Source organism: Equus asinus, chromosome 7, assembly GCF_041296235.1.
Source record: "Equus asinus isolate D_3611 breed Donkey chromosome 7, EquAss-T2T_v2, whole genome shotgun sequence".
Taxonomy (NCBI): domain Eukaryota; kingdom Metazoa; phylum Chordata; class Mammalia; order Perissodactyla; family Equidae; genus Equus; species Equus asinus.
The window spans coordinates 28,621,477-28,639,233 of record NC_091796.1 but is presented as its reverse complement, the minus strand read 5'-3'; the positions used below and the strand labels follow the sequence as shown (position 1 = coordinate 28,639,233).

At 42.1% G+C, this 17,757-nt stretch overlaps 1 protein-coding gene across 2 annotated transcripts in view; it reads right to left on the bottom strand.

Annotated features, from left to right (window-relative positions):
* Window positions 1-17,757, bottom strand: part of LOXHD1 (lipoxygenase homology PLAT domains 1) — a 169,710-nt gene that overhangs the window by 12,966 nt on the left and 138,987 nt on the right. For both annotated transcript variants that reach the window (XM_044774666.2, XM_014828921.3), the window contains one exon: window positions 2,311-2,481. In XM_044774666.2, the coding sequence (XP_044630601.2) occupies window positions 2,311-2,481 (171 nt within the window). The remainder of the gene's footprint in view (window positions 1-2,310; window positions 2,482-17,757) is intronic.

Sequence of the window (17,757 nt, the reverse complement as noted above, 5' to 3'; positions counted from 1 at the left end):
GGTTCATGCAAGTAAACTAGAGGTCACAAAGCGGTGAGCATCACTCATGGATCTAAAATCAAACTGGGAACAAACAACCCAATCAAAAAATAGGCAGAGGATCTGAACAGACATTTTCCCAAAGAAGACATACAGATGGCCAACAGGCACAAGAAAAGACAATCACTAATTATTAGGGAAATGAGAATCAAAATTACAATGAGATATCACTTCACACCCATCAGAAAGGCTATAATTAACAAGACAGGAAATAACAAGTGCTGGAGAGGATGTGGAGAAAAGGGAACTCATACACTGCTGGTGGGAATGCAAACTGGTGCAGCCACTATGGAAAACAGTATGGAGATTCCTCAAAAAGTTAAGAATAGAAATACTATACGACCCAGCTATTCCACTGCTGGGTGTTTATCCAAAGAACAGGAAAACACGAATGAGTAAAGATACATTCACCCCTATGTTCAGTGCAGCATTATTCACAATAGCCAAGACTTAGAAATAATCTAAGTGCCCACTGAGGGACGAATGGATGAAGAAGATGTGGTGTATATGTATATATATACACAATGGAACACTGCTATAAAAAAGATGAAATCTTGCCACTTGCGAGATGGACCTTGAGGGTATTATGCTAAGCGAAATAAGTCAGAAGGAGAAAGCCAAATACTGTATGATTTCATTCATAAGTAGAAGACGACAACAACAACAAACAATCAGATACAGAGAATAGATTGGTGGTTCCCAGAGGGCAAGTGGGGAGGGAGCAGGGTGGAAGGGGCGACAGGGCACATGTGTACGGTGATGGATTATAATTAGTCTTTGAGTGATGAACATGATGAGGTCTACACAGAAATTGAACTATAATGATGTACACCTGAAATGTATATAATGTGACAAACTAATGTTGTCTCAATACAAAAATAAATAAATAAAATCAAACTGGGCACATGGTAACTCCTCGGTAAGTGCAATTACAGACGCTGAGAGTTCACCCACTGAATTAGGGCAGGAATTCTCATTCAGTAAATTTGACAAATGGGTGCTTGGCCCTTGTTTGAATATTCCCAGGGACATCAGTGCTCACTACCTCTCAAAGCAGCTAATTTCATCATTGGGCATTTTGGATGGCATGGCGGGATGGGTGGGTGGCTTTCCACTAAAGATCCATGCTTCCCTTCCGTGGTCTACAGTGTTTGCCTGGAAGGGGCCGTCCAGCCAGGGAGTAAATTTCCCAGGTGCCCTTGCATCCAGGTGGAGCCACATGACTAGTTCTCACCAATAGAAAGTGAGTCCATGTATTAAGAAGGGAGGGGAGTAAACCTTCTCCTTAGTCTCTTTTCCCTTCTGCAAGAAATGTGGTTAAAGAAATACAAAAGAAAGAAAGAAAGAAAGAAAGAAAGAAAGAAAGAAAGAAAGAAAGAAAGAAAGAAAGAAAGAAAGAAAGAAAGAAAGAAAGAAAGAAAGAAAGAAAGAAAGAAATGTGGGAGCCACATGTTGGAAAGGGCAGAGACACAGATGAAAAGACCTTGAGTCCCTGAATCACGGCATGGAAGAGCTCCTACCAAACTCACACTGGACCGTTTATTATATGACCGAGAAATAAATTTTGTTGTTAAGCCATTGAGATTTGGGGGTTTATCTCTTACTGCAGCTAATGTTACCTTAATAATTAGGGTTGGAAAATACTTTCTTTACATTGGGCCCTGCCTTTGATAAGCCTTCTTTGGATCTGTTTGGCTCATACACTGGCATCTGTGTTAAAAAAAACCGCCTCCCTGGTCCTTGATGGCCATCCACCTTAGGGATCAATTACTCTTTCCCTTTAAATATCCCCTGAGGAAGGGACCAAAGGGAAAGTGGCTGATGGAGATGCTGGCTCCCCCTGCACATTCCGTTTCCAGGAAGGCTTGATTTGGCAGCTGTTGCCACAGGCATCAATTGGATGGAGTCCATGCTATAAAAATAAACCAGAGAGAGCTGCACACTAAATGTCCCAGACCAGCCCTCAGGGCAGGGTGAGCTTTTCCCCAGTGGGTTTGCCTGCTACCTAATTAGTCCCTGTGATTCAGGGCCATGAGCTGGTACCAGTATCTCAGCTGTTCCAGGTTCACCAAGCAACCGTTAGTGTGTTTGCTTGCGCACCTCCCCAATATTATTTCCTTCACTGGGCATCTGATTCCCCTCCAGCTGTAACAACCACTTAGATTTTTCCAACACAATTTCCCACCTCCCTCCTGAGCTCATTCTCACTGAACTCTGAGGATTCAGCCCAGGCATCACAGCCAGGCTGAGCCCACCAGTCTCCCCACGTACTGGTCTCCTCCAGCTCATCCTGGATCTCATTGTTGGCACAGGCAAAGTCACGGACCGTCTGTCTGTCGCCCTCACTCTTGGAGAGCCAGCAGTCACATTGGAAGCGGAAGGTCTCATCGCGGGAGTTGTCCTTCACGTCGACATAGCTCAGGTGCCAGCCAGGAAATATCCCTGTGGGAGAGAGATCCTGGTGACTGGGAGCTGAACGTGCTCTCTCTCCCCTTTCAGACTTATGCTCCCCCTGGCCCTCTGGCTGTGTGGCCCTGGACAAGTTGTCTGTCTTCTCTGGGCCTTGGTCTCCTCATTGATGAAATAAGGGTTTGGGTTAGATGATCTCTGAGGGCTCCTCCAGCCCAGAGGACATAATTCTCTTTGCAAAATCCTTAATTTAGGGTTCATGAACCCTTAGAGTATTTGTATATGAGATTTAAGCAGTCCACGGGCTCCGAGAAATCATGCTATTATTACACAAGGACATTTTACCAAGGAGAGTGCTCACAGCTTTCATCAGATTCACAATGGGGGCCTCTGACCCAAGAAATAGACCTTTTTAGGAGTTCATGAAGCTGAAGGATGAATCCTATTTCTTCCTGACACCAGCATTCACCTAGCTCACACCCATTACCCTTCCAGAATCTGTTTAGGCATCAACTCCTCCAGGAAGCCTTCCCTAATGTCCTTTCATCACCTACTAGGCCTGCATCAGGTGTCCTCCCCCTTGCTCCCATAGCATCCTGCACCTGCCTTGGCCACGCCATGACCACACTGTTTCCTCACTGTTTACAAGTGTCTCTTCCTCTGCACTGTGAGCTTTTGAGGGCAGGGAGTAGGTCTTGTCTTTATTTCCCCAGTGCCTAGCATAGCAACTGGCATGTAGTAGTTACTCAATGAATGCTTAATGAATATGTTATGACTTTGAGGACCATGGCTATTTGACAATCATAGAAGGGATCAGAAGCTGCTATTTCTTCAGAGTGTGTTGCTAAACCTGACATATCTTGGCCTAATATTGAACTTACAGCTGCTTCTGTTGTAACTGTCAGGGCTACCTTCAGAAATGTCCCCCCAAATAATAGCTATCAAGTATGAATCGACGTGCATTTGCTGTGACAGCTGCAAGTTATTTGCACCATGCACTGGTTCAGTTACCCTTCACCCTTCAACGTCCTTGAGAACTCTGAAAGCCAAAGGGCCCCATGCAGGGGGAAATCCCAGTGGTCAGACAGGTTTTGGTGATGATACTTGCTGCTCGTAATATGTCCACAAGGCAACCCCACAAGGAGGCATATATATGCTCCACTCTCACGTCTTGCCCTCTCATGCCACCTGGGGTTGTGGGGACAGTCCCATTGTCCTCACAAAAAAAGCCTTTCTATAGGATCAAATGCTGCCCAAAGCAACGACTGTAGCTCCTGCTGCTGGTCTGAAGGGTCTTATAAGCACAATGACACACACAAAAAGGGACAGACACCAGTTACCCAGACTGCAAGGGGTGGATGTTAAGGCTTGTGGGCAGGGCATACATACTGGCAGTCCTAGCATAGTTTCATCCAAGGTTTAAAAAGTACTCAGGGGGCCAGCCCTGTGGCCTAGCGGTTAGGTTTGGCCCACTCTGCTTTGGTGACCTGGGTTTGGTTTCCTGGTGCAGACCTACACCACTCGGCAGTGACCAAGCTGTGGGAGCAACCCACATACAAAATAGAGGAAGATTAGCACAGATGTTAGGTCAGGGTGAACCTTCCTCAAGCAAAAAGAAGAGAGGAGGATTGGCAAAAGATGTTAGCTCAGGGCGAATCTTCCTCAGCAAAAAAATAAATAAGCAGTATTCATATTTCTTTAAACGTAGATCTTTACTGAAGTGGAAAACAATGAGTGCTAAAACAATTAAGTTAAAATTTAAAACACCTCTGTCACGTTAAACAGTGGTGAGTTATTTTACCAATAAACTTTTTTTTTTAACTCAATAAATATTTTTCCTTTTCTGCATTAGGGGCAGTTCTACCTGTAAGTTTGTAAATTGGTTGCCTTCCGAGATGGTTCCTAATAGTATTACGAAACGGATTAAACTGCTTAATAAGCCTCGATCTATTCAGTCTGGAAATGATGCACACGAGACCTACTGAAGCGGTCCTAAAAGGCCTCTAGAGTGCGCCATAGAAAGGAGGGGTAAGTGAAGAGTGAGGCAGAGAAAGAGAAGACAAATCGTTGGTGCTGGGGGAGATGTCCCAAGGGAAGACATTCTTTGCTCTCCCCTCACTCCCCACCCGGGGTGTGTGCGCATGTGTGTAAGAGAGAGAGAGAGATTGATTCTACTATCCAGGTCTTACCCAGATCAACTACATTAGAATCTCTGGGATGGCACCCAGGCATCAATAGTCTTTAAAGCTGCCCAGCTGATTCCAGTGTGTAGCCAAGTCTGTGAACTTGGGCCTGCATTGCTATCAGCTGGAGGGCTTGTTAAAACACAGATTACTGGGCCCTGTTCCCACGGATTCCGATTCAGTAAATTTGTAGTGGGGCTAAGAATTCCCATCTCTAACTAGTTCCCAGGTGATGCTGATGCTGGTGGTCCCAGAACCACACCTGAGAACTCCTGGCTTAATGTATGAGAACCAGAGTCACCTCTTCTGACCCCAGGATGACGGTCATTCTATGACATCATGGAAGCAACGATCAGTGGGAATCAATGGAAATTTTAAGTGTGTAAGTGTGTGTGTGAGTGAAGGGGGATGACATTAACTGGAGATGTAGGTCATCATGAGATCACTTCTGTTGCTGGAACTCACAATTCACTCTGTTCTACACCCTAAGTAGCCTTCACTCATGAAATACACTCCGGGGCTCCAGGCAGGGTGGTGACAGAGGAAAGCAGGAGCTGAGGGAAGAATGGATTCTGGGCTAGCTTTAACTTTATCCATAGAAAATTCAGTGCTCCAGTGTAGGGGTCAAGACAACCGGAGAAGGAGCCTGCTTGGTCCTTCTGGTGCTCAGTAGCAGGTTGCCTCCCTTCCCACTGCATCCCCCTCTCCCCATCCTCTGAAAGCATGGCGTTGTCTCGCCCCATCCCAGTTCTCTTTTCAAGTTAGAATGTTGCAAAGAAACTCCTCCCATGGTAAAAATAAGTCTAACTCCAACCCCTTTGAAATGAAAGAAGCTTCATCCTCAGCTCTGTGCTCATTGCCGATTTAGTTGCCTTGTTTCAGAAATGATTGGCAGGGATCCTACCATGACTTTCTCCACTAAGAACCCATCAAACATGCAGCTGGAAACAGGCAGCTCTGGGCAGGCTGAGATCATATGGCTAGTTTTTGCTGGTGAAGACAACAGAGAAGTAGAGAGATCCACAGTTACAGCGTGACTCATGTGACCAGCACTAGGAGATGGTGGAGGCCCTGCCCCAACCTGTGGACCAATAGGGAACCATCTGAAACCTCCCATTAGAGAATCCATTTCTTTACACAGTCTCCTCTTTTAGAATTCTACTTTATCATAGCAAACACTCCACACTGTTTGACACCTTACCCTTTCACTCACAGTCCGTCCATATCAGAACATAAATATCTGCCCCATCCTTTTTCATAGTTGCATGATATTCCACCATAAGCACATGCCAGAAATGATCTACCTTGTCTTTGTTGAAGGATAATTAGGTATTATCCAGACTTCTACTCTTATATACAATGCTATAATTATTATCCTTCTATATACAGCATAGTGATTTTTAAAATCACAAATCAGATTTTGTCACTTCTTCATAGAAACATTTCAATGGCTTCCCATCACTTTCAGAATAAAATACAAACTGCTTACTGACAACTATAAGGATTGACATGATCTGGTTCCTTTTCATTCTGATTTCATTTTATAATACTCACAATTTCACTTACTATATATTCCATTTACACTGGCCTTTTTTATACCTTGATATATGACATGCAGTCTTGCCTTTGAAACTTTGCATTTACTGTTCTGTCTGCCTGAAACAATATTCCCCAGGCTCTGAATGTGCATATTGTCATCACTGAGGTGTCAGACCAAATGTCCTGTCTTTGGCAAGGCCTTTGCTAACCACACTATTTGCAGGAGATTCCTCATCTCCCGCTACCTACCATCACATCACCATATACCCACTTCACAATCTGAAATAATTTTGTTTTTATTTCCTTGTGTGTTGTCTGTATTGTCTGTCTTCCACTGAGCTCAGGAATCTTGCCTGATCTATCCACCACTATATTCTAGTGCCTAGAACAGTGTTTGGCACATTATTCAATAAATGTTTATTGAATGCATGAGTGTGTACTATTATTAAATAAGGAAGAACAAAGATGAATGGCACCGGTGGTAAAATTTTATGAGTGAAGTGGAGAAGTGATTTAAAGCTTCACCAGGGAGCAATGGCCTGTCTTAGTAGCCTTGATTATTTTATCCCAAATGTTCCAAAGTTTACTGCAGGAAAAAGGCCTAGAAACTGAAACACTGTGGGGCCTCTATCCTTCCAGGGAAGAGATGGCAGACTCTGAATGGGAGCGAGCCTGGTTGCTGGACACCCCCTGGATTTCATCACGCCGTCTGCTGCTTGTGATTCCTCATCTGATGGAACAAAAGAGCCTGACTCTGTGTTTACATATTTAGGGCCTTCTTCATTCCGACTCCATTCACCTTGTTTCTCACTTCAATAAAGGAGAGCCCTTATGCAAATCCTATATCCCAGTGAGATGGATTATTAAGCAATATTTTGGCATTTCCTCTCTCCTCATTAATGCTCCAATCTATTCCCCCACCCAAAATTCCAAGCTATTCTCTGGACAACTTAGGCCCCACCTCCTCCATGAAGCCCTCCAAAATCCCCAGGCCCACAGAGTTTATTGTCCATCCATTCATTTGACCATGAGCACAGATGGCTAGAGAAATCTTTGCTATTGAGGTTATGACCACACTCTTACTCTTCAATGGCGATTTTAATGTGTATGTCTGACTTCTCCAGTTAGATTTTAAGGTGTGGGAACCATGTCTTACGATCTCTTGATTGCATCACAGGGATATTGACTTAGTGCTCTTCATAGAATTAATGAATTATATTTACTTTCTATAGTGAACAGTCAGTTTTTTACTCCAGCCCAAACCCTTGAAAATACTCCTTGAACAGATAGATAATTTACTTCCCCAAGAAACTTCCTTAAAAATAACCTTTGGCAAGCTAAGTGTCCATGTGGGTAAACCAAATTTCTTAAACAAGATCAATAGATGGTTTGAAGTGAGATATGGAACCATCACAGAGCCCTAGCTATAAAAGAATACAAGAATCTGGCTATCACCTTTCCACAAAGACTTGATGTCATGTGTACATCACCCAAGCTAGGATGCCCAGGGCAACACTCTTGGATTTGGCAGATCTGGGTTCCATTCTCAGCAGACTCACCAAACTGAACATGTTATAATATCTCCATGCCTCAGTTTTCTCACTTGAACAATGTGGTGGGGTTAAAATAGATAACTTCTGAGGTTCTTTCTATTTCTATGAATTTACATTATCCAAAAGAAAGCATACAAATTCATCTTCTTGTAAAAGAAATTCATTTCACCAGAGTTTTCCTTTTGGAGGGAGAAAGATGAATTAGAAAATAAACACTCTATGTGATAATTTGTTCAGTATTGTAGGCGCTATCTGGGTAATTGGAATTAAGGGGAAGAATTAATCATTTATCTTGATTTTCCCCTATAAACTGTTTTTCATGGTAATCAAATAGCCTGGGGGACAATTTTTTTTACAGAAGAGTTCTAGCTAACAAGTGGATAAGAAATGACATAATTAGAAAATCACTGTTTGTAACCCTAATTGATCATCACTGGATGAAGCCATTAGGTGAACATTTATGGTGGAACTTACCAATGGAGTGATCAGACTGGCAGCTCCCTGGATCCACTATTCAGTGTGAGCATCAGTAAGAGTGAGACTGCTGTGATGTAATACGAAGCACACAAGTCCCATTTTAAAGTAGTCCTGATACCACCTATAAAGTATTCTTACCAAAGAAATTGAACCTGAATCTAATCAAGCCCTTAGAGCAGAATTTCAGATTGCAAGGAATATGAGGAATAAAGAGGCAATGACATCATGAAGAGGCAGACAGACAGGTCCAGGATGTGGAAATTCTATAGATCACTGGACCCAGTTCCTTCAACAGGTCAACAGCATGCAAAAATAATGGGAGTAGGCACTGCTCTGCATTAAAGGAGAAAATAGAGACATAACACCTAAACGCAGTGTGTGGACCTTGTTTGCATCCTGATTAAAAGAAAAAAGTCCAAGGACTTTTTTGTATTATCGAAGAAATGTGTACATGGAGTAGAAATTGGATGACACAAACAAATCATTGTTAAGCGTGATAATGGCATTGTGATTTCATAAGAAAATGTCTATTTTAAAGAGAGGAATATACTAAATATGTTTGAGATGAAATGATATGAGTTTTAGGATTTGATTTTATATCTTCCAGCAACCAAAAAGAAATTAAGAAAATAAAAAGTAAAAAGGGTAAAGCAGGTATAACAAATCTTAATTGTTGAATCTGTGTGATGGGTATGTGAAAGTTTATTATACTATTCCCTTCAATTTTGTGAATGTTTAAACGTTTTATAAAAAAGAACCATTGGATAAAAAAAAGATGGAAAGGTAGATTCAGGGAAAGAGAATATTACTATGCTTTTAAGTTAACTAAACATTTGAAACCAGACTTATATGGTATTTGTTCAGGGAGTCACAACTTTTTTGTGGAAGACTCTCAAACGAAATATATTTGTCCTCATAAACTTCTATACAAGGAAGCATATTTTAGCTTGAATATTTTTAAACTAAATATGAAAAAATGTGGCACAGAGATAGCTTAAGGACATATTTAGCTGTCTTAGCTTGTATTAACATTTAAACTTCCATCCCTGGAAGAGAAAGTTACTATAAAGGGGAAGTTGGGCACACAACCTGAACTTCCTTCTCCCTATCTTGACCCTAGTATCCCAAACACTTGGGCTCAATGAGGTGAGGGAACTCCTCTTTTCCCTGTTGAACCTCAAGACCTACCAATGATATGGTCCTGCTTTCAGATCCAAAGTCTGGAGAGAAGGAGGCCCACTTTTCTGCCTACAAGGGGAAGAGGATCACATCAATGACCTAGAATTTTTTTAATTCCAGGAGCCATTATGAGACCAAGACAATACGATAGTCTTGGTCTATCCACGGGAGGAATCACGGAAGAGCTGGGCTCCTAAAGCAGAGTAGCAGCAATGATCAATACAGTTGAAACTGCATGGAGCTGTCCACGGTGCTGAAACACCACCCTCCTCTTCAGGGTTTTTTTTGACAGTGAGGACATAGAAAAAATTGGCTGTTGGGTCTTCGCATAGAAGAAAAATGCATTAGGAAAACTAAGAAAGTCTATATATGTGCATATCAGTGTCTGGAAGTAGGGGGAGCTGGTATTGGAAAACCTAGTTATGACTCTGAGGTTCATGGCCAGGAGGCAAGTTTTGAAAATACTAAGGCACAAGGAAAAATTCTGATTCTGGAGAAACATCGGCTTCCTATGACTGAAGCAAGAAAAAACAAGGATTAGTCAGAGACAAAGACATAGGAGTATAAATAAATTCTATTAAAATATATTAAGTCCATACTATATTACAAGGCAGTGTGATAGGCATTAGGGAAAGAGCAATGAACAAGACAATGGTACTCTTGGAACTGATAGTCAAGCAGAGCAGACAGACAAAAAGCATGTAGTTACAAATACGATGACTTTTCTGGGAGGGGCTCAAGTTAGGGAAGGCATAGGAAGAACTTCAGTGAGGAAATGAGGACATAAGAGAGTTTGTTTCATAAACAGGGAGATGTAATCGTAGCAGAGCGAATGGTAGGAATTAGGCCACAAGGCAGAGGTCCCAGTGGCTGGAATTTAATGACAAGCACACAGTGGGAACGGAAGTTAGTATTTGATGCTTTTTTCGCTCTATATTCCTCCTCTTTTTCCGACTTGAAGGAGTTGTTGGTTTTTGAGCCCTGCTTACCACTGAACTGCCTGCAGGGCTATGAAGACCTCAGCCACAAAAGTTAAGAGCAGTGAGTTTGGCAAGCAGATTCCCTACCTGACACCACCTTGAGAGTTTAACTCTGGAACACCTGGCCTCACTGTACTTTAAGCTGCTGCAGTTAACCCCATTGCCATTAGGCTCTCTGATCAGACTGAATTTGACTCGGTGTCTTCTATCTAGTGGCCTTAAATATTTTTACATCCAGTAGCAAATTCTGAGGCAGATTCTTTGCTGCAGGGAAGTGCCTGAATTGAGGCCCTTGGAAAGTCTTTAGTATTCCCAGAAGGGCCTTCCCTACTGTGTTGGTCTCTTAGGGCTGCTGTAACAAATTACTACAAACTTAGTGGCTTAAAACAACAGAAATTTATTCTCTCACATCCCTGGAGGCTAGACTCTGAAATCAAGGTGTCAGTAGGGCCATGATCCCTCTAAGACTCCATGGTAGAATCCGCCTGGCCAATTCCTAGCTTTAGGTGGCTCTGGCAGTCCCTGGCATTCTTTGGCTTGTAGCCACTATCTCTAGCTCCAATCTCTGCCTTTATCTTCACACGACCTTCTTCTTTGTATGTCTCTCTGTGTCCCTTCATCTTCTTATAAAGATACAGTCATTGAATTTAGGGCCTACCCTAAATCCAGGATGATTTCATCTTGAGATCCTTAACTAATATATCAGCAAAGACCCTATTTGCAATTAAGGTCACATTCTGAGGTTCTGGGTGGATAAGAATTTGGGGGGGGGGGACACTGTTCAATCCACTAAATATACCCTTGGAAAATTACAAATGTTTTCATAAGAATGTCTGATATGATGCGTCACATCTGAAGATTTCCCAAACACCTAGAGGGGAGAAAAAGACCTGCATGGAAGTCTAGGGAAGAATGGCATTCTGGAGCCATCCATTTAGGATCCAGAAGCTGCTACAAGTTGACGGATAACATCAATTTACTCATTCATTCATATAATTATTAAATGCTCACCAAGTGCAAGCACTGGGAATACACAGGTGAATCAAACAAGGTACCTAAGCTTAAAAGACTCAAAGTCTGCCAACTGTAATTGGCAAGACATTTACAATTCAGCATAATGAGTGCTACAAGCAGAGGTTTGCACAGAGCAGTTTAGGAGCACAGAGTAGGGAGCATCTAGCTTCATTTGGTGTAATCCAGGAGCTTCATGAAGAATGTGATTGATAGTTAATCTGGATTTTGAAGGATGCATAAGAACTTAGCAGTGGAAGGAAATTTCAGGTGCAAAGTCATCTCTTGGGTATCCATTTGTGAATGACTGTTAGCTTGGCCCAAAAGATGTAAGTTATTTCACACCAGGTTAAATTTAAATAAGAGCTGGCCTCAAAGTTCAGGGAGCTAGGAAAGAGAAGAGAGTGAAGAGAAGAGAAAATCTTTTGAATGGAAAAAGTTCATCTTAGAGATTTCTCACTGCTGCAAACTGTGTGCTGTAATACACCTTTCTCTGGAAAGATTGGAGCAGTCAGGAATAAAGACAATTCCACATTACAAAAAGGACCAGTGAGCAGCCAGGGTGAGGCTAGGTGAGAAAAGTTCCCTGACATTTTGTGTGTGTGTGTAGGGGGAATACTGAGGAGGCAATGAAGACCATTTCTGTCTAATAAACACGAATCCATAAATGACAGAAGGCTGTTCATCTCTTCCTCCTTTCTCCCTGTTACAGTGACTTAATTGTTTGGCTATATAACAAAATTTCTTATCAAGGGATTCTGGGAATTTTCTAGGGAGAAATAAACATTTTAAATATTTTGAATTGCTTTGCTATTTAAAAACAAATGGGCCTCATGTTGCCTTTATTAAATTTATGTCTGGAAAGCTATGACGTCAGGAACCAACACAATACATTTTGGGATTTCATGGCCAGTAAACAATCCTCAGCATTACAGTTCCCCAGACAGGGTCCATCTCCCCAAACACATTCCAGTTTGGAAGTAAAAGCTATGGAGGCCACTCTTTCCCCTCTTCTTTTCTTCCTCTCCCTCCTCTTCCTTCCTCTCCATAATCTAATCTCAAATGTTGCAATTCTCAGGAATCTGCTCTAGGCCACCCTTGTTTTTCTCAAGCTGCATTTCCTCCACAGGCTCTCTAATTCACTCTCATGACTTCAAAATTGCCTCTGCACTAACAACTCTTAGATAATATCTCAGATTAGTGTCTCCTCATTCATTTTCCTCCTGAGCTCCAGACCCCACTGTTACCGGACATCTCCTCTTATATGTCCCCCAGACCTTCAAATTCAACATATCAAGATGAAAAAACTCCTCCTGCATCCTCTCCATTCTTGTTCAAGTCTCTTTTCAGTCAAACCTTTAACAAGTCCTCTGCATCAAGTATTTCTCAAATCTCTTCTTTTTCTCCATTCCCCACTCTCATTATCATTGTGCAAGACATCATCGTCTCCTACCATCTCTTAATCAGTCTTTTGAAGTTTGTTTTCTTCTCCGTCTAACCTATTCTCCACAGACACTATGACAATCTTCCCCATGTGACTACCATTCCTGAGATCCTTTGATGGCTTCTCAGTACAATTAGGATAAAGTCTCAATCCTTGGAATGGCTTATAATATCTTGTATGGCCTGGTTCCTATCTACTTTCTAGCTCCCACCCCTATTACCTACTTTGTAGTCATTCTGGAATTTTCTTTCATTTCTGGTGCATAGCAAAATTTCTGGTGGTCAAAAGGTACAAACTTCAGGGACCTACCCAGTGGCCTAGTGGTTAAGTTTGTGCACTCTGCTTCAGCAGCCCGGGGTTCACCGATTCGGATCCTGGGCACAGACCTACATACCACTCATCAAGCCATGCTGTGATGGCATCCTACATAGAAGAACTAGAAGGACTTACAACTATGATATATAACTATGTACTGGGGCTTTGGGGAGAAAAAAAAGAAAAAGAGGAAGATTGACAACAGGTGTTAGCTTAGGGCCAATCTTCCTCACAGAAAAAAAAAAAATCACACACACACACACACACACACACAAAGGTACAAACTTGCAATTATAAAATAAATGTCATGGGGGTGTAATGCACACCATGGTGACTATAGTTAATTAAGATATATGGCATATTTAAAAGTTACTAAGAGAGTAGATCTTAAAGCTCTCATCACACACACAAAAATTGTAACTGTGTGGTGATGGATGTTAACTAGACTTACTGTGGTGATCATTTCACAATATATACAAATATTGAACCATTATGTTATACATCTGAAACTAATGATGTTATATGTCAATTATATCTCGATAAAAAAAGACTCCTTCTATTTTAGGGCCTTTATATTTGCTATTCACTCTGCTTCAAAAGTGCTTCTCCATTTTTGGCAAATACACACTGCACCTCACGTATACTCCTATTCATTCCTCAGGTCTCGGCTTAAATGCCACTTCTTCAGAGAGCTCGCCTATGAATCCTCAGACTAGCACCTTGTGGGCCCCCATTTTAGAGACCTATCATTATTTAAATTAATTACTTTTTTAATAAACATATTTTTTTGCTAGAAGGTCATTTTCAAGATGAGAGGAACCTGGTCTCTTGTTTACTACTGTCTCCCCAGCACTGAGCACAGTGTCTGGCAGTAAGTGATTGATACAGTTGAACCTCATTCTTTGCACATTCTGTATTTGCAAATGCACCTACTTGCTAAAATGTATTGGTAACCATATAATCAATACTTACAGTGTTTTCACACTCATTCATGGAAATGTGCAGAGTGGTGAAAAATTTGAGTTGTTTAATGCACATGTTGCCAGCTGAAGTTGATCAAAACGATGCTCTGCCTTCTTGTTTCAGCTTTTATACTATAAACAAGTGTCCTTTTTGTGGTCTAATTAGTGCCATGTTTTTTGCATTTTTGTGCTTTTTGTTGGCGATTTTGCTGTTTAAAAGGCCCCCAAGCATAGTGCTGAAGGGCTGTCTAGTATTTCTAAGTGCAACAAGGCTGTGTTGTGCCTTACAGAGAAAATACATGTGTTAGAGGAGCTTCATTCAGCCATGACTTGTAGTGCTGTTGGCTCTGACTTCGCTGTTAATAAATCAACAATATATATTAAACAAGGTATCTCTAAACAGGAACACACACAAAACAAGGTTGTGTACCAATCAGTTGATGAAAATGTTGTGACCAGGGGCTCACAGGAACTTTCCTTGTATTTCCCCTAGAAGCATTAGTTCAGTGCTCACCAATGAATGAGAATCCATTGTATTTGATTTATTGACTACTATTAATACAAAACTGTGAAGACTGTTAGGGCTGCAGTCACAGAGGAACTGGACTGCTCGTATTGTCTGAGGAGAGGGCAACGCAGGTAGGAGGAGCAAAACAAGAAAGGGGGCAACATAGGAGTCACTAAAGACAAACATTACCCCTGACTACTGAAATGTTGCTGCATGGCCTTCTGGAATATTTTTCTCAAATATATGAACCTTTACTTTCCTAGATAGTTTGGAAGGAAGGATACAATGTGGAGTAGGAATGCCCAAGCGGAGTCTGGAAAGTTGTGATGAGAAACAAACTGGGAGGGAAGATGATGAAGGACATCGAAGGCAGCATCTGGAGAAGTCAACCAAGAAATAAAGAATCAGTAGGGTTTCAAGGGTCTGGTCAGGTGAGTTCAGAATTGGAAACAGTGGCCTTTGAAGGCAGGAGACAAAGATAAGCCTGATCTAGGATCAGCAACTCTCTACCTTTTATTGCTGTGAATTGAGGAGGGACTGTATGGTAATGTGGACCATCTTGCCAAGTTTGAGAGATGTCTATAACAGGCAAGGTTGAGAAGAGTCACAACCTAAGGTCGGAACCCTGGGAACAGGCTGCAGAGTCCAGAGGTGAGAGAGGCCAGAGGAGGAGTCAGAACCCAGGACAGCTCCATGGCTCCAAAGATTGTTGAGTGATTTCTCCAGAACTGTGGTCTTTAACACAGGCATCCTCAGTCTTTCTGACCATCCCTCAACCCTCAGGTCCGACCCCTCCGCACACCCCCCATGAAGGAAACTCTCATATTAAAAATGGCCCTGATATTGTCTTCTTTTCTTGGAAAAGGGAGTGAGGTCATCATGGTCTACATGAAATCCTTCCTTAAGCAGTTTTCTGGCCTGACTGAGAGGTGATCCAAGAACCCCTTGCCCTCTGATCTCATCGTGTGATTGAACCCTGAGGGGATTGTTCAGGCTGGCTGGGAATAATATTCCTCCCTTCTCAAGATTCTAGTTCCTTTGCTTCTCTGTTGAATCTGAGGTAAGGGCTATTGCCGAACAGGATTAGTGACCCTGGTATTTCTCAGCTCTCTCGTGGTGTGGGGGTGGGGGTGTCTCAACTAAGCCAAGGTTTAATGAGTTTCCACTATGATACAGGTGCTGTCATGGGACGTTATGAAGATAAAGATGAATAAGGCATGGCCCCTGCCCTCAAGAGTAATGATGTCTTGCCAGTGTGTGTCAGCAGCCTGGCAGAGAGTTGGAAGCCCATAGACACAATGTACTTCTTTCTGATTAAGGCCGGGGCATACTTCCTGGGAATATACTCCAAAACAATGGTTTGCTCTGGTGTGGGCACTGCATACAGGAAACGGTATGCATGGATGTTAGGGTAGACAGACCCCATCCCCACCCCAGTCTCATTAGTCTGATCTGTCAAATCCCTCTGATTAGGCTTGTGGTGACACACACAATGGGGTTCAGTGCTTTTCCTGAGTCACCGGCAGCCCAATTTAACACTGAAGTGACTGTCTTGACTGAGTGATCCATGTGTTGAGTATCAGAGGCAGCAGCTCGTCTTGATCTTGTGACACGTCTGGGGCAGAAGATGGTCTTAATGACTATGACTCTGGTTATTAAGCCAGATTTTCAACTACCATCCAACCTGCTACTAGTCCTAAGACAATCATAACGGATGACGAGAGAGTGGGAAAGAATTCAGGAGTCTTTGTTTTGTTTCCTTCCCAGGAAAGAGGAGAGATCCATTAGGAATATTTTGATAATGTTTTATAAGCACTTTTCTCCCACAGACTCATAAGGACACCTGAATGAACAGGTGAGGAGGAAGCATTCCCTTGCAATGCATCATTTTCTGGATAAGACAACACCCGTACACCCCCAAAATAAACATATATGGGGAGCATAGAGAGCAGAGATAGAAGAAGCTGCCCTCATCTCCTCATCTTCTTTTTTGACCCACAGGCACAGCAGCTGTGCGAGGGTGCAGAGTAGTGATGGCAGGATCGCAGAGCATGGTGTACCAGAACAGACATGCGTTCTGGCATCAGAAGACTTGGATTTGAGTTCCGGCTACGTCCCTTTCTTGCTGTGTGATCCTGAGGAAGAAATTCAAACTTCATGGGGCCTCAATATTCCTCGGCTAAAGAAAAGAGGGATAATAAAGTGTTTTTGCTTCAGTAATTCACAAAGTTGTTGTAAGGATCAAATATTTGTATCTTTAATACCTAACAGAGTACCAGGAACATAGGGAACCCTGTAAATGTTCACTAAGTGAATGAATGAATGGAGACGCTGAGATTTGAAAACTGTGGAGTGCTGTGCAAATATGTGTCATTTTATTGCTTTGAAGACTGGCTATTTTCTCTGTGCCTAATCTGAGCTTATCCCATGTTATGGGAAAAAATTTAACTGTTTAATTCATATTAAAGCAAAATGGCCTAGGTCCTTTGGGAAGAGAGGTTGCAACCTTCCATGTCGGCTTCATCAGTCACCAAGACAGACATATTGGTCCTCAGTGGGGATTTGGAAAAATTAAGGACAAATACAAGGGTCAGGGCGGCTCTGTGCCACTTTGGGGGAGACTCTGAAAAGACTGGAGGAGGCTGTGAGTGGATAGCTCTGCAGAGGTTAGTTTTAATGGAAAACAAGAGGGGTGAGTCAGAACAGTATGAATTAAGAAAGCAGTATATGTCAAGGAGGTGAAATTTAGTATTTAACAACTCTACACTAATTACATAAAATAGAGCTTAAAGGCCAAAAGCTAGAAAAAATGGTCACAGTGACCTGAAGACAACAAAAGAATAACCAAAGCAACGCTGAGAACACGAACTTCATCACAGTTACAGATGTGACAAAGTATTCCTTAGGTACCTTGAAGTTAAAAATAAATTTCTCACTTGGCTTATATGCTATTCCATCATTTATATTTATAAGCGCATTCGACTAATTTTAGGCTTGCTATTATAGAAATAAACGAGCATAAACTTTTATAGAAAATCCATGGGAAGTGAATTTGGTGATACAGCCTATTTTTCCTCAATTTTTATGACTGAACTAAGTAGAATTAATGCTCCAACATCACAGAAGATTCAGAACCACTCAATACCCTGGGGAAAAGC